General features: G+C 39.5%; 1 protein-coding gene across 4 annotated transcripts in view; it reads left to right on the top strand.

Moving 5' to 3' along the window:
• atp1a2a (ATPase Na+/K+ transporting subunit alpha 2a) overlaps window positions 1–18827 on the top strand; it is a 180544-nt gene extending 161717 nt beyond the window's left edge. For 2 of the 4 annotated variants that reach the window (XM_062023160.1, XM_062023162.1), the window contains 5 exons: window positions 5105–5250; window positions 6785–6915; window positions 11005–11106; window positions 11280–11371; window positions 18398–18825. In XM_062023160.1, coding sequence (XP_061879144.1) covers window positions 5105–5250; window positions 6785–6915; window positions 11005–11106; window positions 11280–11371; window positions 18398–18426 — 500 coding nt within the window. In that variant the 3' untranslated portion in view covers window positions 18427–18825. Of the gene's footprint in view, window positions 1–5104; window positions 5251–6784; window positions 6916–11004; window positions 11107–11279; window positions 11372–18397 lie in introns of all 4 variants that reach the window. The other 2 variants (XM_062023159.1, XM_062023161.1) reach the window with 2 other exon arrangements.
• The last annotated feature ends 5295 nt before the right edge of the window (window positions 18828–24122 follow it).

The raw sequence follows: 24122 nt of genomic DNA, 5'->3' as shown, positions 1-24122 counted from the left end.
CCAAATGACTCCGTTGATTAACAGTCTGATTTACGTTCCAACCCTCACCTGTGGTCAAGAGGTTTGGGTAGTGACCGAAAGATCAAGGTCGTGAATACAAGCGTTCCGATCGAGTTTCCTTCGTAGGATGGCTGGACTCCCCCAAAGGGACAGAGCTGGACTACGCCTGAAAGCTGCGTTCACACTTCTTCATGTGGGATACTAGTCCAGTCAGAAAACGGCTGGTCTGGTAGGCTGTAAAACATAATCTATGCATAATCATGAACCACCATGCATGTTCTGTAGACCACAAGGAAGTGATTAAATGTAGCAAAAAAAATCCAAATGACCCCGTTGATTAACAGACTGATTTACGTTCCGACCTTCACCTGTGGTCAAGAGGTTTGGGTTGTGACCGAAAGATCAAGGTCGTGAATACAAGCGTTCCGATCGAGTTTCCTTCGTAGGATGGCTGGACTCCCCCTAAGGGACAGAGCTGGACTCCGCCTGAAAGCTGCGTTCACACTTTTTCATGTGGGATACTAGTCCAGTTAGAAAACGGCTGGTCTGGTAGGCTGTAAAACAATAATCTATGCATAATCATGAACCACCATGCATGTTCTGTAGACCACAAGGAAGTGATTAAATGTAGCAAAAAAAATCCAAATGACCCCGTTGATTAACAGTCTGATTTATGTTCCGACCTTCACCTGTGGTCAAGAGGTTTGGGTAGTGACCGAAAGATCAAAGTCGTGAATACAAGCGAGTTTCCTTCGTATGGTGGCTGGACTCCCCCGAAGGGACAGAGCGAGGAGCTCGGTGTTCTAGGAGAACCTTCATACCGAAAGGAGTACTTTAAGGTGGCTCAAGTGTCTAGTCCTGATGCCTCATGGACGCCTCCCTAATGAGGTGTTCCAGGCATGCCAAACTGTAAGGAAGCCCCAAGGAAGAGGTAGTTAGAGACTGAGAAGTTTGGACTTTGCTACTGAGACTGCTGCCCCCGCAAACCGGATCTAGTAAACTTGAACATGGATGCGTAGAAACTTGGTGTGAGAGCATGTGCTTGAAATAAGCTGTTTTGGTTTGGACAGTGTGAGTTACATCACCTTATAATCAATCAATCATCAATCAATTACTTATATATGTTATGATCCGTTGCCCGGATCATGTTTTGTTTAGTTTTTGACTACCTTAGTTCTGTTTCAGCACCCCTGGGTTTGTGTGTTTTGGTTACCATGGGTGCCGATTACTTTCACCTGCCTCTGATTAGTGTTCGAGACGTTCAGCGGCTCCTGGGCACTATCAGAGAGCTACTTATTACTGCTTTTCGCCACACTCAGTCTGGCTATCTTATATGCTCAATGCATAAGTTACGCGGGTTACTTCTTGATTCCTGAGCTAAGCTTTGCCTTTTGTTTGCCATGCTAAGCTTTTCTTGTTAGCTATTCCATTAGCTTCCCGTGTTACAGGCACACTTGTGTGTTTTTGTATCCTGTATGATTTATGAGAATAAATCATTGTCTCACCTGCACCTTGCCTCCGGAGTTTACAGTCTGCATCTTGGAAGAACAATCCATGCAGTAAAATGCGACCCAGACGTAACAATATAGCCCTTAATCACAAATTCCTCAAAGGTCTGCACAAACCACAACAATATCCTCAGCTCTGATCCCACATCAGGGCAAGAAAAAACTCAACCCAATGGGAACAACCGGAAACCTTGGAAGGGGCCGCAGATGTTGGGGCCCCACCCTGGTTGACCCGTGCAATGGATACCGAGTGGACACGGTTAATAATGTGAGAGTCCAGTCCATAGTGGGGTCAGCAGTGAATCCTCTTGTATGTAGACACGTCAGCAGTGCAGAGTTGAGTTAAGGTACCACTGATAGTCACACACACACTAGGTGTAGTGAAATGACCCTCTGCATTTGACCCATCCCCTTGTTCCACCCCCTGGGAGGTGAGGGGTGCAGTGAGCAGCAGCGATAGCCGCGCTCGGGAATCATTTTGGTGATTTATCCCCCAATTCCAACCCTTGATGCTGAGTGCCAAGCAGGGAGGCAATGGGTCCCATTTTTAGTCTTTGGTATGACTCGGTCCGGGTTTGAACTCACGACCTACCGTTCTCAGGGCGGACATGCCAACAATTAATGCATAGATGTGGTCCATCCCAGGTCCTAACTTGGAACAACTAGCGCATCTTCCGTGGATCTGTGGTCACCTGATAACCTCTCCACGCAGGAGTGGGAGACAGAGCAGACAAGAGAGACGGCAGATCAACTGGTCTAAAAAGGGGTCTATTTAAAGGCTAGAGCAGGGGTCACCAACCTTTTTGAAACCAAGAGCTACTTCTTGGGTACTGATTAATGCGAAGGGCTACCAGTTTGATACACACTTAAATAAATTGCCAGAAATAGCCAATTTGCTCAATTTACCTTTAACTCTGTTATTATTAATCATTAATGATATTTACACTTAATTGAACGGTTTAAAAGAGGAGAAAACATGAAAAAAATGACAATTAAATTTTGAAACATAGTTTATCTTCAATTTCGACTCTTTAAAATTCAAAATTCAACCGAAAAAAAGAAGAGAAAAACTTAAAAAAAGAATTTATGGAACATCATTAGTAATTTTTCCTGATTAAGATTAATTTTAGAATTTTGATGACATGTTTTAAATAGGTTAAAATCCAATCTACACTTTGTTAGAATATATAACAAATTGGACCAAGCTATTTTTCTAACAAAGACAAATCATTATTTCTTCTAGATTTTCCAGAACAAAAATTTTAAAATAAATTCAAAAGACTTTGAAATAAGATTTAAATTTGATTCTACAGATTTTGTAGATTTGCCAGAATAATTTTTTTGAATTTTAATCATAATAAGTTTGAAGAAATATTTCACAAATATTCTTCGTCGACAAAACAGAAGCTAAAATGAAGAATTAAATTAAAAAATGTATTTATTATTCTTTACAATAAAAAATAAAAAAATTATTTGAACATTGATTTAAATTGTCAGGAAAGAAGAGGAAGGAATTTAAAAGGTAAAAAGGTATGTGTTTAAAAATCCTAAAATCATTTTTAAGGTTGTATTTTTTCTCTAAAATTGTCTTTCTGAAAGTTATAAGAAGCAAAGTAAAAGAATTAATGAATTTATTTAAACAAGTGAAGACCAAGTCTTTAAAATATTTTCTTGGATTTTCAAATTCTATTTGAGTTTTGTCTCTCTTAGAATTAAAAATGTCGGGCAAAGCGAGACCAGCTTGCTAGTAAATAAATACAATTTAAAAAATAGAGGCAGCTCACTGGTAAGTGCTGCTATTTGAGCTATTTTTAGAACAAGCCGGCAGGCTACTCATCTGGTCCTTACGGGCTACCTGGTGCCCGCGGGCAACGCGTTGGTGACCCCTGGGCTAGAGTATACAAATTAGTTTTAAGATGGGACTTAAATGGTTCTACTGAGCTAGCATCTTTGTTACCGGTAGGGTATTCCAGAGTACTGGGGCCTGAATAAAAAACGCCCTATAGCCCGCAAAGTTTTTTTTGGCCCTGAGAATCACTAATAAGCCAGAGTTCTTAGAACGCAGATTTCTGGCCCGGACATATGGTACAATACATTCAGCAAGATAGTCCAAAAGCTACCCAATCAAATCCAAAATTTTATGTATTTCTTTTTAAATCTCAGTGTGAACACGTAGGAACACAAAGTAGACACAAGTAGCGAACCGCAAACATTAGATCAGGTCCTGCCTGCCATTACAAGTCATTATTGTGTGTGCCATTAAGTGGTTGACTTTAATGGCAGCCAAAGAGGAAAATCGTTACCTTGGATCGTTTATCACAATAGTCGGTGATGAACACTGAAATTCCATTTTTACTTCTGACTGCGTTTGTTACTTTTTGCTACTTTCTTCTTATAAAATGTTGGTTAAAGGGCGCACACTTCCCAAACTTCCTGAAGATGCTAAATGGCTTAGCTCAAATCAGTTGATTACGTTATGCTCATTTCAATTATTCCCAGCTGTCATAGTGGTGATGTTTCTTCTCTTCATCCGCCACCATTTTTGGGGGGTTTTATAGAGCAAAGTTTCTATTTAGTGTTTAATCTATCTCTCCCACTCCAGCTGGAGCGTTCTTCATCTCAAATTACTTCGACAAAGAGTGTCTGTCTGCCCAATAATGACATGCAAATGCTTCTGAACTGTTTTTTTTAAAATTCAGAAACCCCAGAAAGTACAATTCATTAGGCACAAATGTACATTTGAATGATATCCAAAACACAAAGAGATAATAATCTTCATTTGTCATAAAATAAATGAATTAAGGGTGTTCCGATACTATACCAATATTTGAGCGGTGTAGTGCATCACACTGATATGCTAATATTGTGGTATATGGGATGAAATATGGTGTATGATGCAGTGCAAGCAAAATCACTTACGAAAAGTGTGCATTATTATAACTTTGTACTTTTGTATGAATCTCATTATTAGTACCGTAATTTCCGGACTATAAGCCGCTACTTTTCCCCCTCGTTCTGGTCCCTGCGGCTTATACAAGGGTGCGGCTTATATACGGCCTGTTCTTCTCCGACACCGACGAAGAGGATTTCGGTGGTTTTAGTACGCAGGAGGAAGACGATGACACAATGATTAAAGACTGACTTTTCATATACCGGTAGGCTGGTTATTTTGATAACGTACATGCGAGCACTTTGTATTACTTTGCACCGTTGTATTATTTGTACTCTGCACGAATGCTGTTCGCCATGTCAAAGATGTGAAAGTTTGATTGAATGATTGAAAGATTTATTGTTAATAAATGGGACACTTTGCGTTCCCAAACAGTCATCTCTGTCCCGACAATCCCCTCCGTGGTAGCAGGAACCCCTATATACTACGGTAATTACACATCAAAACCCTGCGGCTTATATATGGAGCAATCTGTATTTCCCCCTAAATTTAGCTGGTGCGGCTTATAGTCAGGTGCGGCTTATAGTCCGGAAATTACGGTACCTAATATTGTGCTCTGAGTACATTGATATTAGTTTGCAGCACAAGCGTTATTAGTACGGTATTATCATAATATTTCTGAATATCTGTGTGTGCTTACAACCAGGTATGATCCAGGCTCTGGGCGGGTTCTTCACCTACTTCGTAATCCTGGCCGAGAACGGTTTCCTGCCAGGATCGTTGATTGGGATCCGCGTCAGATGGGACGACCGGATGGTGAACGACGTGGAGGACTACTACGGGCAGCAGTGGGTAAGGAGTGTGTTCACGTACTCACATTGATTGATGGATTGAAACTTTTATTAGTAGATTGCACAGTACAGTACATATTCCGTACAATTGACCACTAAATGGTAACACCCGAATAAGTTTTTCAACTTGTTTAAAAGCCTACTGAAATGAATTTTTTAAATTTAAACGGGGATAGCAGATCCATTCTATGCGTCATACTTGATCATTTCGCGATATTGCCATATTTTTGCTGAAAGGATTTAGTAGAGAACATCGACGATAAAGTTTGCAGCTTTTGGTCGCTGATAAAAAAAAGCCTTGTCTGTACCGGAAGTAGCGTGACATCACAGGCTGAAAGGCTCCTCACATTTCCCCATTGTTTACAACAGCAGCGAGAGCGATTCGGACCGAGAAAGCGACGATTACCCCATTAATTTGAGCCAGGATGAAAGATTTGTGGATGAGGAACGTGAGAGTGAAGGACTAGAGTGCAGTGCAGGACGCATCTTTTTTCGCTCTGACCGTAACTTAGGTACAAGCTGGCTCATTGGATTCCACACTCTCTCCTTTTTCTATTGTGGATCACGGATTTGTATTTTAAACCACCTCGGATACTATATCCTCTTGAAAATGAGAGTCGAGAACGCGAAATGGACATTCACAGTGACTTTTATCTCCACGACAATACATCGGCGAAGCACTTTAGCTACGGAGCTAACGTGATAGCATCGGGCTTAACCGCAGATAGAAACAAAAGAAATAAACCCCTGACTGGAAGGATAGACAGAAAATCAACAATACTATTAAACCATGGACCTGTAACTACACGGTTAATGCTTTCCAGCTTGGCGAAGCTTAACAATGTTGCTAACGACGCCATTGAAGCTTACTTAGCAACGGGACCTCACAGAGCTATGCTAAAAACATTAGCTATCCACCTACGCCAGCCAGCCCTCATCTGCTCATCAACACCCGTGCTCACCTGCGTTCCAGCGATCGACGGAGCGACGAAGGACTTCACCCGATCATCAATGCGGTCGGCGGCTAGCGTCGGATAGCGTGTCTGCTATCCAAGTCAAAGTCCTCCTGGTTGTGTTGCTACAGCCAGCTGCTATTACACCGATCCCACCTACAGCTTTCTTCTTTGCAGGCTTCATTGTTCATTAAACAAATTGCAAAAGATTCACCAACACAGATGTCCAGAATACTGTGGAATTTTGAGATGAAAACCGAGCTTTTTGTATTGGATTCAATGTGTCCGAATACTTCCGTTTCAACCATTGACGTCACGCGCATACGTCATCATACATAGACGTATTCAACCGGAAGTTTAGCGGGAAATTTAAAATTGCACTTTATAAGTTAACCCGGCCGTATTAGCATGTGTTTCAATGTTAAGATTTCATCATTGATATACAAACTATCAGACTGCGTGGTCGGTAGTAGTGGCTTTCAGTAGGCCTTTAAGTCGGGGTCCACTTAAATCAATTCATGGTAACACACACACACACACACACAGTGGGTTGCGTTCCCACTCATCGTCTTTGTCCTGCAGACGTACGAGCAGAGGAAGATCGTGGAGTTCACGTGTCACACGTCCTTCTTCGTCAGCATCGTTGTGGTGCAGTGGGCCGACCTCATCATCTGCAAGACCAGGAGGAACTCTCTCTTCCAGCAGGGCATGAAGTCAGTTGTCTTGATTTTTCGCATCAATTTGATTATATTCGTGTGCTCACGTAGTCTTTGTTTTTATACTACGCTCACATTCACAATTCCTGACAAAGTCAAGTGGTCATAGAAAACCCCACTTAGAATTGTTGTTTGCGTCTCTGGAGCTACAGTCGTGGTCAAAAGTAATGTCATGGCTGTCTTGAGTTTACAATCATTTCTACAACTCTTATTTTTTTGTGATAGGGTGATTGGAGCACATACTTGTTGGTCACCAAAAACATTCACGAAGTTTGGTTCTTTTATGAATTTATTATGGGTCTACTGAAAATGTGAGCAAATCTGCTGGGTCAAAAGTATACATACAGCAATGTTGATATTTGGTTACATGTCCTTTGACAAGTTTCACTGCAATAAGGCGCTTTTGGTAGCCATCCACAAGCTTCTGCTTGAATTTTTGACCACTCCTCTTGACAAAATTGCTGCAGTTCAGCTAAATGTGTTGGTTTTCTGACATGGACTTGTTTCTTCAGCATTGTCCACACGTTTAAGTCAGGACTTTAGGAAGGCCATTCTAAAACCTTAATTCTAGCCTGATTTAGCCATTCCTTTACCACTTTTGACGTGGGTTTGTGGTCATTGTCCTGTTGGAACACCCAACTGCGCCCAAGACCCAACCTCCGGGCTGATGACTTTAGGTTGTCCTAAAGAATTTAGAGGTAATCCTCCTTTTTCATTGTCCCATTTACGCTCTGTAAAGCACCAGTTCCATTGGCAGCAAATCCAACCCAGAGCATAATACTACCACCACCATGCTTGACGGTAGGCATGGTGTTCCTGGGATTAAAACCCTCATCTTTTCTCCTCCGAACATATTGCTGGGTATTGTGGCCAAACAGCTCAATTTTTGTTTCATCTGACCACAGAACTTTCCTCCAGAAGGTTTTATCTTTGTCCATGTGATGTCAGATGAAACAAAAATTGAGCTGTATGTGCTCCAATCACTCTATCACAAAAAAATACGAGTTGTAGAAATGATTGGAAAGTCAAGACAGCCATGACATTATGTCCTTCACAAGTGTATGTAAACTTTTGACCACGACTGTACGTTTGTGCATGTGCGCGCATGCTATGTGCATGTAGGTGTATTGGGCAGCCGTGATTGACGCTCACCCGTGTGCATTTAAACTAGACAATAATAATAGCTTTAATGACATACATGTAAACGCAAAGAGCTGTGAGCAAAATGATATTTGTAAAATAATACTGGAAGTGTGTAGATGTTATCCAGTACGATACTGTACATGAGGTATGAAACAGCTCCTCAGTACATCTGTCATGTTCAACCCCTGACAAAACATACATATTTTTAAAAAAAAACAACCTTATGATGTCACATTTCACTTATTAGCAATGTAATATTTTAACACGACGAAAATAGTGATTACATTTTTACAGTGATACATATCGATATCGACTGATATCATCATATGACACTTTTTTGTGTCTGTATCTTTAATGCTAATGAGCTGACTGTATCTCCAAAAAGCGCTATTATGCACTTTATCCACTTTTTACATACTTTAATCTGTAATATTTGTGTAAATTAAAAGGATTCTGATACACCACTTATCCTAAATAAATTTAAATGATTTTTTTTTTTTAATTTTAAAAAAAAAAAGAAAGAAAGTAATCTGTGGGCATTCAATCGATCGCAACTGGACCGTTTGGTTAGATCTCGACTAGATCTGACCAATCTATGAGCATGCACTGATGAAACCTACTTGGATGGGAGGTGAAAAGTCTTCAGACAAACCAAAGAGTCAAGTTGCGATCGATTGAATGCCCTGAAATGACAATGACCTGGAAGAATGAGATTATCCATGGACATTTAAAAAACAAGGTACTTTAATAACGAGGCAGTCTTTTGAACAGTTCTTTGAAAAGAACATCATCAAGATCCTTACGTAGAGACTTTGACTAGACATAGACTAGACTTAGACTTCCTTTTTATTGTCATTCAAAATTGGACTTTACAGTACAGATAAGAACGAAATTTTGTGGCATTAGCTCATGGTCGTGCAGGATAAAAGAGCAATAAGGTGCAGATATAAATAAATAGATTACTGTACAGATAAATATATTGCACTTTAGCATGCATCCATGTTTATGGATGTATGTTATATTGTCTTTATAATCCAGCGAGTTAATCCGTTTTTGCGGGGAATTGAGGGGATTATTATGATGCGTTCAAGAGTCTTATGGCCTGAGGGAAGAAGCTGTTACAGAACCTGGAGGTTCTGCTACGGAGGCTGCGGAACCTCTTTTTAGAGTCCAGCAGTGAAAACAGTCCTTAGTGGGTGCGGGAGGAGTCTCTGCAGATTTTCTGGGCTCTGGTCAGGCAGCGGCTTCTTGCGATCTCCTGGATAGGATGAAGAGGAGTCCTGATGATCTTTTCCGCCGTCCTCACCACTCTCTGCAGAGACTTCCAGTCTGAGGCACTGCAGGCTCCAGTCCAGACAGAGATGCAGTTGGTCTGTAGAATGGGGGGAGGGAGCTGTGCTCTTTTCATCCGACGCAAAAAGGGCATGCGCTGCTGAGCTCTTTTTACAAGAGCTCCGGTGTGTAGGGACCAGGTCATATTGTCAGTTACCTGCACCCCCGGGAACTTGGTGCTGCTTACGATCTCCACTGCTGTGCCGTTGATGAAGAGCCATGAATCCCCAAAACAACATGATCACACTTACATCTCTAATGTCTTTAGTTGACTGATTGATAGTGGGCAAAGCTCCGAGCTGTGTTTTAAGATGTGTAGTGAAGCCTTTTGGGTTTGTTTTTTTCACAATGTTGCTTGTTTGTTATTCTTCCTAGTTACAAGTGATTTAGCATACAGCAAAACTGCAAACGTTTGTTGGGCAGATTTGGCTTGGAAAAAAAATCCCATGCCATCCCATTTCTGGCATTAAAATGTAACATTTCCATAAAATAGTTTGACAATGAACATTTTAACTGCGTTTTTGCAGGCCTGGCCCTAACCAATCTGGCGCCCTAGGCAAGATTTTAGGTGGCGCCCCCCCACCATCGGCAGTGACGTGTATATACTCACAAGAAACCAAATAGCTTTGTCTTTGACCTTTTTTTTTACTTAAAGAAAGCAAATTAACATATTATATGAGAATGTTATGTTATGATTATCTTTAACCGAATCACAGCAGTGCTCAAATTAAAAAACAGCATTCCCTCTCATGTGATGTTGCTTAATTAACATTAATGATGTGCACTTTAACAACTAGGCTTACAAGTATACATAATATATAAAGGGGTGGAAAAGTGACTATTACCTGCAGGGCAAACATTAGCTAACCAGAAGGCAATAACAATGTAAACAAAAAACACCTGCTTAAAAGATCTAATACCAATGTCCCTGAGGAATGTAAGGTGGGAGTACTGTAATTACCTAACGTTACATTATTATTTTCCATAACAATTTAGCCCCCTCCACAATATTAACCCGACGTTAAAACAGAACTAGCTATTTATTGATGAGCAATTGCCGAATCATGTAACATTAGCTTAATGCTAAAAAGCCAGGTTACTATCACATTCTGTAACAGACAAATAATTTCATGTAGGCTAACGTTCCCTACCTGCTACCTCTGTCTTTTTCTCGTTTCTCCTCCACTTCTTTTCTATTTTTTCTTCCCTGGGCACCTGACAGTTTTGGCCGTTTTGACATGCTGTGTTGATTTTTTGATGTGTAAGAGTCATGATACGGGAAGGGAGGGGGCGCACCGTGCGGGGGAGGGGGGGGAATGTTGTAACAAATAATATTTCTATTAAATAGGCTTTACTTTGCATTTTAATTAACGTGGGATTATTTTTCGTATTTAGAAATAATAGTACCAACTTTTTTTTTTCTTTTTTTTTTCCTCCAACATTTGTGGCACTGGCGTGGCGCCCCCTGATGGACGGCGCCCTTAGCATTTGCCTATACGGCCTATGCCACGGGCCGGCCCTGCGTTTTTGTCTCTTGAAAAATCTTAACTGTAGATGAAAGTTGTCTTATTCCTGATGGTGGCTTTCACTATGTTGCTTTTCCATCAACAGGAACTACATCCTGATCTTCGGCCTGTTCATCGAGACCGCCCTGGCTGCCTTCCTGTCGTACTGTCCTGGAATGGACGTGGCTCTGCGCATGTACCCTCTCAGGTAAGCCCTGCATGTTAATATCACCAGTAAAGTGCAAAAACAACCTCTTCAGGTCTAAAGGCGGCCATTAGCTCGTCCTTCCTGACTCCACCTGCTATCATTCTGGTGCTGAAAGGTCAAGGGTCTTTTTGGGGTTATTCACCGTTTCCCGTTTGTTCTCCACCTCTCCTCAGGATCTCGTGGTGGTTCTGCGCCTTTCCGTACAGTCTCCTCATCTTCGTTTATGACGAAGTTCGCAAATTAATTCTGCGGAGGAATCCTGGAGGTAAGCAGTTATTAGGAGCCCGCCAGATTAAACGCTTTTTCAACTTCTTTGTCTCGTTAATAAACCAGCAGAAGAGTAAATTGGTTTGGACTCTTGTGTCAAGAGCCGCGAGTGCCAATTTTCCTCCGAGTGCAACTTCACAGCATCTGCCGTCCTTCGTGACCGGGATGATTTTTATCACCGTGTTCTTGGGAAAACAAACATCCTGGGCTACAGTGATGCTAACAAGCGTTTAGCAACTGATTGGCGTCTGTAGCCCGAGCCATATGTTGTCATCTCCTCGTTAACAAAGTGGCCTGGCAGCAAACTAAATGTTATTATTTTGTATGTGTACAGAATATAAATCACTGTTCTGTTTGTGCAACACTATATATCCCTTTTCCAATTGTGAGGAATGTTTTTTGTAAAATTGTTGATGAAACGGTAATTTATTCAACACTCAAGTACCGTATTTTTCGGAGTATAAGTCGCTCCGGAGTATAAGTCGAACCGGACGAAAAGGCATAATAAAGAAGGAAAAAAGCATATATAAGTCGCACTGGAGTATTAGTCGCATTTTTTGGGGAAATTTATTTGATAAAAGCCAACACCAAGAATAGACATTTGAAAGGCAATTTAAAATAAATAAAGAATAGTGAACAACAGGCTGAATAAGTGTACGTTATATGAGGCATAAATAACCAACTGAGAAGGTGCCTGGTATGTTAACGTAACATATTATGGTAAGAGTCATTCAAATAACTATAACATATAGAACATGCTATACGTTTACCAACCAATCTGTCACTCTTAATCGCTAAATCCCATGAAATCTTATACGTCTCTTACGTGAATGAGCTAAATAATATTATTTGATATTTTACGGTAATGTGTTAATAATTTCCCACATAAGTCGCTCCTGAGTATAAGTCGCACCCCCGGCCAAACTATTAAAAAACTGTGACTTATAGTCAGAAAAATACGGTATTGTAGAGCGTGCACATGTTAATTACGCCTGTTTTCATTTTAGAAGGAACCCCAAAAATGCCAATGCTAATAATGGTTATAATTAGCATGCTAACAGCTAGCATGCAAAAAAAACGATATCTCTTGCTCCAATAGATGGCAGGGTTGAATTGACAATTTACTATCTCGTATTTCTTACTTATTGTTCAAATTTTTTCTGCATTGAGACATTTATTCTCTTTCCCAACATCTCATTAGATGAATATCTAAAAAAAACCGACCATGCTTTGAATTGGGAAAGTATTAACAGCGCTTCACTTTTTCCGCATTTTATGTTACAGTTTATGTTTTTAGGGACGGCGTGGCGCGGTTGGGAGAGTGGCCGTGCCAGCAACCTGAGGGTTCCTGGTTCAATCCCCACCTCCTACCAACCTCGTCACGTCCGTTGTGTCCTTGAGCAAGACACTTCACCCTTGCTCCTGATGGGTCGTGGTTAGGGCCTTGCATTACAGCTCCCTCCATCAGTGTGTTGATGTGTGTTTGAATGGGTGAATGTTGAAATTGTGTCAAAGCACTTTGAGGTAGAAAAGCGCTATACAAGTATAACCCATTTACCATTTTTTATTTTATTTTTATTTTGTAAATGTATTAAAAACCAACGCTTTCCATTAATCTGATGAATATTGAGAGGTGCTGCAAAGATGAATGGGTGAACCTGCCCAAAGATAGGTGTGCCAAACAAGATGTCGTTGTGGCTTGTGCAGCCCTTTGAGACACTTGTGATTTAGGGCTATATAAATAAACATGGATGGATTGATTGATTGATTGAAGCTAGTGGCATCGTATTCAAAAAGACTGGAGGCTGTAATTGCTGCCAAAGTATTGAGCAAAGGCTGTGAATATTTATGGACATGTGATTTTTTTTTTGTTTTTAATACATTTGTATTACAAAAAAAAAATAAAAAAATCACAGTGTCATTATGGGATATTGTCTGTGGAGTTTTGAGGACAAAAATGCATTTATTCCATATTGGAATAAGACTCAAATAAATAAATAAAATGTGGAAAAAGTGAAACACTTTGTAAATGCACTCTATGATCAGAAATGACAGCATTGAGCTTTTTTTTTTTTTTTTTTTTTTTTTTAAAGCAGGCACTTTACAGACGATTATTAGTGACATGATACAAAAGCTATTTTTGTGTTTTTGAAAGCATCAATGGTGCGACTGACTCGCCCTTTCTGTATCTTGTCTGCCTTTGCGGTGATGCAAATTGTGTCATTTGCATACTTTTTTTCTGTCACATTGCAAGATGGCTGCCGTGTCACTTTTGCATTGATATCGCTTTTGAGTATTTGTCACTCCGGAGTTATTATTAAGCCCATACTTTATTCATGAAAAGACCCGGTGCCAGCTTCGCCAACGAGCGCCGGGCACCCGCAGCCGAAAGCCAGCGTCTGCGTGCTGAGTCGTCCTCCCAGCATGCAACGCTGCAGCATTTGGACTGATTACTGTTTGTCTTCCCCCTTTTGATTCTCGACAAAATAGTCCACAGCGTGCGGGGGGTTGCCAGCTGACAGAATTCTAGCATCAACATCCAAAAAGTGTTTTCCATGAAAAACGCACACAGTAGGCATATTTTATTAGATCCCGAGCAAATCCTGCTCCGACTTGACCGGCGTTTGCCTGGCCGCCGTGTTTACGTATTAATCCGCCCCGCCGCAGGAAGCAGATTATGCTTGTCAACAAGACGAGGAGCAAATAATGAGAGAGGAAATTACACGGCGCTGATGAAGAGTTATGAGATGTGGCCCGCAGATTGTCCGCGTTGGCAACCGCGCTTTAGGATTTGTTCGGCGCCGCCGAGCGAGGGTCACGGGAACAATTTATCGTGACAGTTAATCTCCTCTGTTAACGTGCGCGTCGCGGGCCGGCGAGTTGGAAGATGATTCGTTTGTAGAAACAAAAGAGACGTCGGTGAATACCAAGAGGATATGAAGGCTTGCTCACGTCAAGTCAAATCAAATCAAACTTGATTTATTTAGCACTTTTCATGCACAGGCAAACGGCAAACACAATGTGCTGCACAAAACAAAACAATATTAGAAGAAAAGAAGAAAACACACACACACATACAGCACTATTAACAAAGCCAAAACAAAACAAAACAAACAAAACAAAACAATAATAGAAGAAGAGAAGAAAACACACACACACATTATTATTAACTATTATATATATATATATATATATATATATATATATATATATATATATATATATATATATATATATATATATATATATATATATATATATATACACTACCGTTCAAAAGTTTGGGGTCACCCAAACAATTTTGTGGAATAGCCTTCATTTCTAAGAACAAGAATAGACTGTCGAGTTTCAGATGAAAGTTCTTTTTCTGGCAATTTTGAGCGTTTAATTGACCCCACAAATGTGATGCTCCAGAAACTCAATCGGCTCAAAGGAAGGTCAGTTTTGTAGCTTCTGTAACGAGCTAAACTGTTTTCAGATGTGTGAACATGATTGCACAAGGGTTTTCTAATCATCAATTAGCCTTCTGAGCCAATGAGCAAACACATTGTACCATTAGAACACTGGAGTGATAGTTGCTGGAAATGGGCCTCTATACACCTATGTAGATATTGCACCAAAAACCAGACATTTGCAGCTGGAATAGTCATTTACCACTGCTCTACTTCAGAAGGGGTATTGAAGACCCCTGTATGAAGAGAGCAGTTCATAACAGTTAAAAGCTGTTCCTCAAAGAATCCATAAAATTATTTAAAAAGTGATGTAGGAATTGGATCTAAAAAGCAGTTTGTTGGGTTTTACTTGGGAGAAAACTCTACCAAGTGTCCTTGCATCAATCAGAACAAAACTCTCCAGTATTTCCTCAGGCAAGGACAACAGATCAGGGTCAGTAGAATTAACTTGGTGGGTTTGGAGACCAGATCTGATGTCTTTGATCTTGGTTCTGAAGTGGTCTGCAAAGTCTTTGCATACACGGTAAAAAAAAATTCTGTAAAAAAAACGGTCATCTACTGGCAGCTACGGCTGCCAAACGAAAACCATAAAATTAAAGTAAAACATTGTAAACCAAATAATGATCAAAAACATATTTACAGAAATTTTCATGAAACGTTTTGCGGAAAAATATCGTAATTTTATAGATATTTACTAAATTATTAAGATCAACCACCTTTAATAAAGTGACGATGCAAACAGTTCTGCAGAAAAATACCTTTATTCTACAGAGTTTTTCCAAATTATTACGATCAAACACCTTAAATGAAGTGACAATGCTGGCAGTTCCACAGATAAATACCATTATTTTACAGATTTTTTTTAAATTGTTAAGATCAACCACCTTTAACAAAGTGACGATGCAAACAGTTCTGCAGAAAAATACCTTTATTTTACAGCATGGGTGTCAAACTCTGGCCCGCTGTGTAATTTCACTTGGCCCTTGAGGCGATATCAAATTAACACTACAGCTGGCTCGCCATCGCATTCACCACTAATTCTAATACTTGCCAACCCTCCCGGGAGTCTTCCAAACTCCAGCCAGCCAGCCAGCCAGCCAGCCAGCCAGCCAGCCAGCCAGCCAGCCAGCCAGCCAGCCAGCCAGCCAGCCAGCCAGCCAGCCAGCCAGCCAGCCAGCCAGCCAGCCAGCCAGCCAGCCAGCCAGCCAGCCAGCCAGCCAGCCAGCCAGCCAGCCAGCCAGCCAGCCAGTGCGGCCTCAGCAGCACACACAAATGAATGCAACGCATACTTCATCAATAGCAATACAGGTTACACTGAGGGTAGCCGAATAAAAAACTTTAACACTGTTAGAAATATACGCCACACTGTGAACCCACACCAAACAAGAATGACAAACACATTTCGGGAGAACATCCGCACCGTAACACAACATAAACACAACACAACAAATACCCAGAACCCTTTGCAGCACTAACTCTTCCGGGACGCTACAAGGTGTGTGTGTGGGGGGGGGGGGGGGGTTTGGTGGTAGCGGGGGTGTATTTTCGTTATTGTTATGTTATTTTCAAATGTATTATTAGCCTGTGGAAAAAGTTTATTTTGATATTCACCTCAGAAGGCTGCACATATTTTTATTTACATTTTATTTGATATGCCATTGATATTTTTTAATTATTATTATTATTATTTGAAACTGGATTTTGCATGTCACTATAAAGTTATATAAGCCTTGCTTGTTCAATATTCAATGCAAAACTTGTTTGGGTCCCTATTAAAAGGTTAATTTGTTTAACCTTGGCCCGCGGCTTTGTTCAGTTTTACATTTTGGCCCACTCTGTATTTGAGTTTGACACCCCTGTGTTGGATTGTTAGTATGGACATAGACTTTTATATAACAAGCTACATATATAATGAAAGATAATTACTGTAATTTTACATGAATTTGAAAGTAATTTAAGAAAACAGAAAATGCTATGTATAATTAATTTGGTATTTTTCTGTAAAAAAAATAGAAATATACATAGTTTGTCAATACTGGCATATTACTTAAAATAACAGGTGGATTGTTTATTTACAGATAATGTCTTCAATTCTACAGTTTTATAAACTATTTAAAAAAATATTAAAATTACAGTAGAAATTTAGAGTAAATTAACCATAAAAATAGGAATTTTTTTTTACACTGTAGAGCAGGGGTCACCAACGCGGTGCCCGCGGGCACCAGGTAGCCCGTAAGGACCAGATGAGTAGCCCGCTGGCCTGTTCTAAAAATAGCTCAAATAGCAGCACTTACCAGTGAGCTGCCTCTATTTTTTAAATTGTATTTATTTACTAGCGAGCTGGTCTCGCTTTGCCCGACATTTTTAATTCTAAGAGAGACAAAACTCAAATAGAATTTGAAAATCCAAGAAAATATTTTAAAGACTTGGTCTTCACTTGTTTAAATAAATAAATTAATTTTTTTACTTTGCTTCTTATAACTTTCAGAAAGACAATTTTAGAGAAAAAATACAACCTTAAAAATGATTTTAGGATTTTTAAACACATATACCTTTTTACCTTTTAAATTCCTTCCTTTTCTTTCCTGACAATGTAAATCAATGTTCAAGTAAATGTTTTTTTTTTTTATCGTAAAGAATAAAAAATACATTTTAATTTAATTCTTCATTTTAGCTTCTGTTTTTTCGACGAAGAATATTTGTGAAATATTTCTTCAAACTTATTATGATTAAAATTCAAAAAAATTACTCTGGCAAATCTAGAAAATCTGTAGAATCAAATTTAAATCTTATTTCAAAGTCTTTTGAATTTATATTAAAATTTTTGTTCTGGAAAATCTAGAAGAAATAATGATTTGTCTTTGTTAGAAATATAGCTTGGTCCAATTTGTTATATATTCTAACAAAGTGTAGATTGGATTTTAACCTATTTAATCAAAATTCTAAAATTATCTTAATCAGGAAAAATTACTAATGATGTTCCATAAATTCTTTTTTTAAGTTTTTCTCTTCTTTTTTTCGGTTGAATTTTGAATTTTAAAGAGTCGAAATTGAAGATAAACTATGTTTCAAAATTTAATTGTAATTTTTTTTCGTGTTTTCTCCTCTTTTAACCCGTTCAATTAAGTGTAAATATCATTAATTATTAATAATAACATAGAGTTAAAGGTAAATTGAGCAAATTGGCTATTTCTGGCAATTTATTTAAGTGTGTATCAAACTGGTAGCCCTTCGCATTAATCACTACCCAAGAAGTAGCTCTTGGTTTCAAAAAGGTTGGTGACCCCTGGTGTAGAGTATCTGATGGTGTTCTAAAAGCTTTATTAAAATGTGTACTTGTTCAATTGGAAAAAAATGGAGAAGAGGAACCGGGGTTTGCTTTTAAGGTCTGTGAAGAGTTGTGAATACTGTTGAGTTCTGACCTGTTTGACTGAGTTATTGTAGGTCTTGAGTTGTCGACGTCAAATCTGATAATGTTGTTAATTTGGATTTCTTCCATCCCTTCTCTGCACTCCTGCAATTTTCTTTTCAACCGACGTAAATCCTTGTTTCTCCACTCTTGTCTCTTGCAGGCTGGGTGGAGAAGGAGACGTATTATTGACATTCTCAGGACATCCGCAGGAATCCAAAGTGTGCGTGTTTGTGTTTGTATGACCCTGTGTGTGTGTGTGTTGGCTTGTTTGTCTCTTGTATCCAATACCGCATGGATCAGTTGACAAGCCCCAGAATGATCAAATGCTAATAATCACTGCCAGTGGTGGTTTTAGCTTTAAAGACACCCTTTGACCATTTCCTGTTTGGCTCGATCCATTTCGTGTGAGCAATATAAGGGACGTCAGTATCCCACCTGTCTGACAAACTTATCCTCACCTGATGAGCACTGAGCATTAATAAGATTAATGTTTTGTCCCCCTCATCATTGCGGCTCTTGGCAATTGTGGATCATAGCTAGAACCACCACCGATCGATGCTGAGAACAGGCTTTTGATTACGTTTTTAGAATTGTATTGTTTGATATTGGTACTCAATAAATACAATATGTTAAACAAACAATATGTCTTTCCTAAACTTCCCGAGACAGAAAAAAAAAAACATTTTCTTTTTTCCCAAATGTCATTTCACGCGTGTAATTCATTATTTTCTTCTTGGTGACACTCTTGCATGACTGCATCTTGTTGTTTATGTTGCATCAACCACTTTCGTCCTATGAGAAAAATGTGTGTTTGTGTAGGAAGTCCTGCATGTCCACCACAGATGACATTGAAAATGTGTTTCCAGTAACGTAAAAATGACATCACGTTACTAAAACCACCTTAAACTATTGATTATAGTTGCGTCTGACCAGTCTTCCTCTCAGGGAATTAAAGTCACTGGTCAATCCCAAGTTCTTTCCGATGACATATATGCAGAGTAAGAAGGACCATCAAGACAGAATAGGAATATTATCAAGTTTTACTAAAGCTTTAGGAGACCAGTCCAGAAGTGGTCTGAAAGCCAAACGGAAAGAGACAACTTATTGAATACGAAAACAGCCCCCACCCTGCCCAGAAAGGAATACAGCCTCATTGTTCTAATACTGATAAGGTAAAAAGGGAGTACACCATACTCCCACATTCCAACCCTTCAAGGTGAAGCACACAGTTTACTTGCGGACATAAGATACAAGCAAAAAGAGTCCACATGGGAAATTATTAGCTGCTTTCAACATGACTATGAATAAAGAAAGAACTCTTAAAAATATATGCATTCTCCACACAAGGTAAACACAGAAAGTAATTACAACCCAAAAGGAACTGCGATTTTTTTTTTTTTAAATCTAGTTTTAGAACAGCGACCATGAAAAGATGCATTTCGATCAAAGGTGTTGGTTCATAAAACAAAGTTAACAGAGGAAGAAAATGATATAAATATTTCTGTAAAAATCCTGATGATGAAAAGGTATGACAAGAGTCAGCTGGTTTTTTTTTGGTATGTTATGAAATAGAAGTATGGCCTTAATAGTCTTCTGAGTTGAATCGCTGATGTTGTGTTTGTGTGAATATGGGGCAGATCTAAGTTTGTACTCCTTTCTGCTCCATTTCATTCGTGATTTATTCTCATGTTCAATCTTTTCTTTTTCTTTTTTCATCTAATTTTGAGTGATGGTATAAAAATAACAATGGAAATGGAAACACTTGTGCTCACAAAAACATTGCATTTCTACGAGGGCTGTCAAATGACGAATCAGATTAATCACATTTTGGAATTTGGAATTAATCATGATTAATCACAGGCGATAACTCGCTTGTATAATTCAAATCCGCTTAAGAAAGGACCGCAATATTTTTACAGAATGCTATTGTTGTCATGATCCGGGCAACGGATCTGTTCTGTTAGTTTGACTACCTCAGTTCTGGTTTCCGCACCCCTGGGTTTGTGTTTCAGTTGCCATGACTGCAGATTAGTTTCCCCTGCCTCTGATTAGTGTTCGGGACGCTCACCTGCTCCTGGGCTCCGAGAGCTACTTATTCCTGTTTTTAGCCACATTCAGTCTGGCTTCCTTCTTTGCACTATGCAACAGTGACGACGTCTTCTATTTGCTTCCATGTAACCCGTTAAGTATTTTCTACGATCCTTGATTCCTATTCCTGTGCTAAGCTGCGCCATTGCTCCCACGCTATCGGCACGCTTTTCGGTCTTTTTGCATGATTTCATGGACAATATATCAATGTCTCACCTGCACCTGCTCAGTGGCCTTGTGGTTAGAGCAGGGGTCACCAACGCGGTGCCCGCGGGCACCAGGTAGCCCGTAAGGACCAGATGAGTAGCCCGCTGGCCTGTTCTAAAAATAGCTCAAATAGCAGCACTTACCAGTGAGCTGCCTCTATTTTTTAAATGTTATTTATTTACTAGCAAGCTGGTCTCGCTTTGCCCGACATTTTTAATTCTAAGAGAGACAAAACTCAAATAGAATTTGAAAATCCAAGAAAGTATTTTAAAGACTTGGTCTTCACTTGTTTAAATAAATTCATAAATGTTTTTACTTTGCTTCTTATAACTTTCAGAAAGACAATTTTACAGAAAAAATACAACCTTAATAATGATTTTAGGATTTTTAAACACATATACCTTTTTACCTTTTAAATTCCTTCCTCTTCTTTCCTGACAATTTAAATCAATGTTCAAGTAATTTTTTATTTTTTATTGTAAAGAACAATAAATACATTTTAATTTAATTAATCATTTTAGCTTCTGTTTTTTCGACGAAGAATATTTGTGAAATATTTCTTCAAACTTATTATGATTAAAATTCCACAAAAAAAAATTCTTGCAAATCTAGAAAATCTGTAGAATCAAATTTAAATCTTATTTCAAAGTCTTTTGAATTTCTTTTAAAATTTTTGTTCTGGAAAATCTAGAAGAAATAATGATTTGTCTTTGTTAGAAATATAGCTTGGTCCAATTTGTTATATATTCTAACAAAGTGCAGATTGGATTTTAACCTATTTAAAACATGTCATCAAAATTCTAAAATTAATCTTAATCAGGAAAAATGACTAATGATGTTCCATAAATTCTTTTTTTAATGTTTTCAAAAAGATTCGAATTAGCTAGTTTTTCTCTTCTTTTTTTCGGTAGAATTTAGAATTTTAAAGAGTCGAAATTTAAAATAAACTATGTTTCAAAATTTAATTGTCATTTGTTTCGTGTTTTCTCCTCTTTTAAGCCGTTCAATTAAGTGTAAATATCATTAATTATTAATAATAACATAGAGTTAAAGGTAAATTGAGCAAATTGGCTATTTCTGGCAATTTATTTAAGTGTGTATCAAACTGGTAGCCCTTCGCATTAATCAGTACCCAAGAAATAGCTCTTGGTTTCAAAAAGGTTGGTGACCCCTGGGTTAGAGTGTCCGCCCTGAGATCGGTTGGTCGTGAGTTCAAACCCCGGCCGAGTCATACCAAAGACTATAAAAATGGGACCCATTACCTCCCCGCTTGGCAGTCAGCATCAAGGGTTGGAATTGGGCGTTGAATCACCAAAAATGATTCCCTGCTCCCCACACCTCCCAGGGGGTGATCAAGCGCAATGGGTCAAATGCAGAGAATATTTTCGCCACACCTAGTGTGTGTGGTGTGACAATCATGGGTATTTTGACTTTAACTTTTTAACCTAGCCTCCGGAGTTCCTGCTGCATCTTTAGAGAAGGATCCGCGCAGTAAAATGCGATCCCGTCGTTACAATTGTACTGTCAGAATGTCATCCAGGAACGTTTTTTTAAACACTTTACTTGAATGCATGTGTGGAGGGGGGCGTGGTCTGCGGGCCTGCCGCGGAGCGGGGTGTGTAAGGACCGGCCTCGAAGCACAGCTGGCAGGTGATTGGATTACCCAGCCGGGGCTGATTATCCAATCACCTGCCATGCTTTTTAGCAGCAGCCGGACCGAGACACAGTGGTTGGGAGTTGTTGGAGTTCGAGCGAGACGCTCACACGCGCCCAAGACCATGCCAAGAGAGAGACAGGACTGAAAAGTTGCTGAGCAGACTGCTAACCTGGCGCATATCAACACAATAAAAACATTGTTACACCAGACTACCAGGCTCACGAGAAGATCTATTACGGTCAGGAGAACCCACAAGAGGGCGTCAGTTTTATCTAAAGTTCTTCGGGAGTCTCATCACTTTTTGTACTGATGTATCACTGACCGTAGCGGTTAAGGTAAAGAGCTTGTACGGTCAAAATTCTTTTGCATGATTAACCCTTTTGTAATGTTCATATTGTTGTTACTCAGCCAGCGTTTGTGGGTCTGATGGACCCGTTGTATTTTGTGGCTTTTAACGCCTCACAATCAAACACTTTTATGTTAAAATACCGTACAGATGTTTATTGGGATAAGGTAAACATCTGTTCAGTATTTCAACATAAAAGTGCTTGATTGTGAGGCATTACAAGCCACAAAATGCAACGGGTCCATCAGACCCACAAACGCTGGCTGAGTAACAACAATATGAACGTTGCACGGAAAATTTCTCTGCCAGTTTCTGCATCCCACAGGGATTCTTCGTTCGTGTTTCTGCACCTGCGGTTCCCACACAAGGTTGCAACATTGTTTGTCAACACTGTCTGCTCTCATTTTCTCGCACATTTGACCTTCTGATGTTTTGTGTACCTACACTCTGTCCTCCTCCTGCCTAGGCCTGCTGTGTGTGTGTGTGTGTGTGTGTGTGTGTGTGTGTGTGTGTGTGTGTGTGTGTGTGTGTGTGTGTGTGTGTGTGTGTGGGTGTGGGTGGTAGACAGAACATCAATTTGGACCCGGACATCTTATATGTGTCACGACGTGGTTTTCGCTTACTGCGGGGTCGTTCTCCCAGGAAGGCAAACGGACGACTCTGGACAGGACTTGCAGGTAGAAACATGATTTAATTTTCAGAAACAATCAACGAAATACAAAACAGAAAACAACCCGAAGGCAAGCGTGCCTATCGCAAAACTTAGGACATGAAACTATAGACATGAACCTCACAAAACTGTGGCATGAAACAAACACGAAACTGTGGCATGAAACCAATAGCATTAACTATGGCATAGAACAAACACGAAACTGTGGCATGAAACCAATACGAAACTGTGGCATGAAACAACTAGCATTAACTATGGCATAGAACAAACACGAAACTGAGGCATGAAACCAATAATGACGATAGCACGACTGACTGGCAAAGGCAGGCTTAAATAGTCCTCTGATTAGAAGCAGGTGCGCGTCCCGAACACCAGAGGCAGGTGAAAATCATAAGTACCCATGGTAACTAAAACAAACTCAGGTGTCAAACAGGAACTAAAAGAGTCCAAAACTAACAGAACATAACAAAAACATGATCCGGACCACGGATCATGACAATATGTAATAGAAATGTGTAGGGGGGGTGTATGGTGTGTGTGGTCATTAAATATGTATTCTGATATATGTTCTTCACAGAAAATGAGCCAAAGTCAGTGAGTCTCAGTTTGAAAAATTAATTAATTGTATCATTTTTCTTTTAATAAAAAATGAAAACGGGTCCTACAGACCCGAACACCACACAAGTGTGTTTGTGGTTAATGCGATCATTGTTTGTGATTAATCACATGAGCTAACTTGTTAATTTTGACTGCCCTAATTTCTACCTTTTTAAAAAATGCGTGAACTGCATGGAAATACTTTTTCTTGTCTGAAATAAGACTGTGTGTCCCTGACAGAACAAAAATGCGCAGAAGGATGAATTGATACATTTTTATGACATTTCTTTGCAAAACACCCCATATATGTACACAAATAC

Source organism: Entelurus aequoreus, linkage group LG16 (genome assembly GCF_033978785.1).
Source record: "Entelurus aequoreus isolate RoL-2023_Sb linkage group LG16, RoL_Eaeq_v1.1, whole genome shotgun sequence".
NCBI lineage: Eukaryota > Metazoa > Chordata > Actinopteri > Syngnathiformes > Syngnathidae > Entelurus > Entelurus aequoreus.
This window is presented reverse-complemented; position numbering and strand designations above follow the sequence as displayed.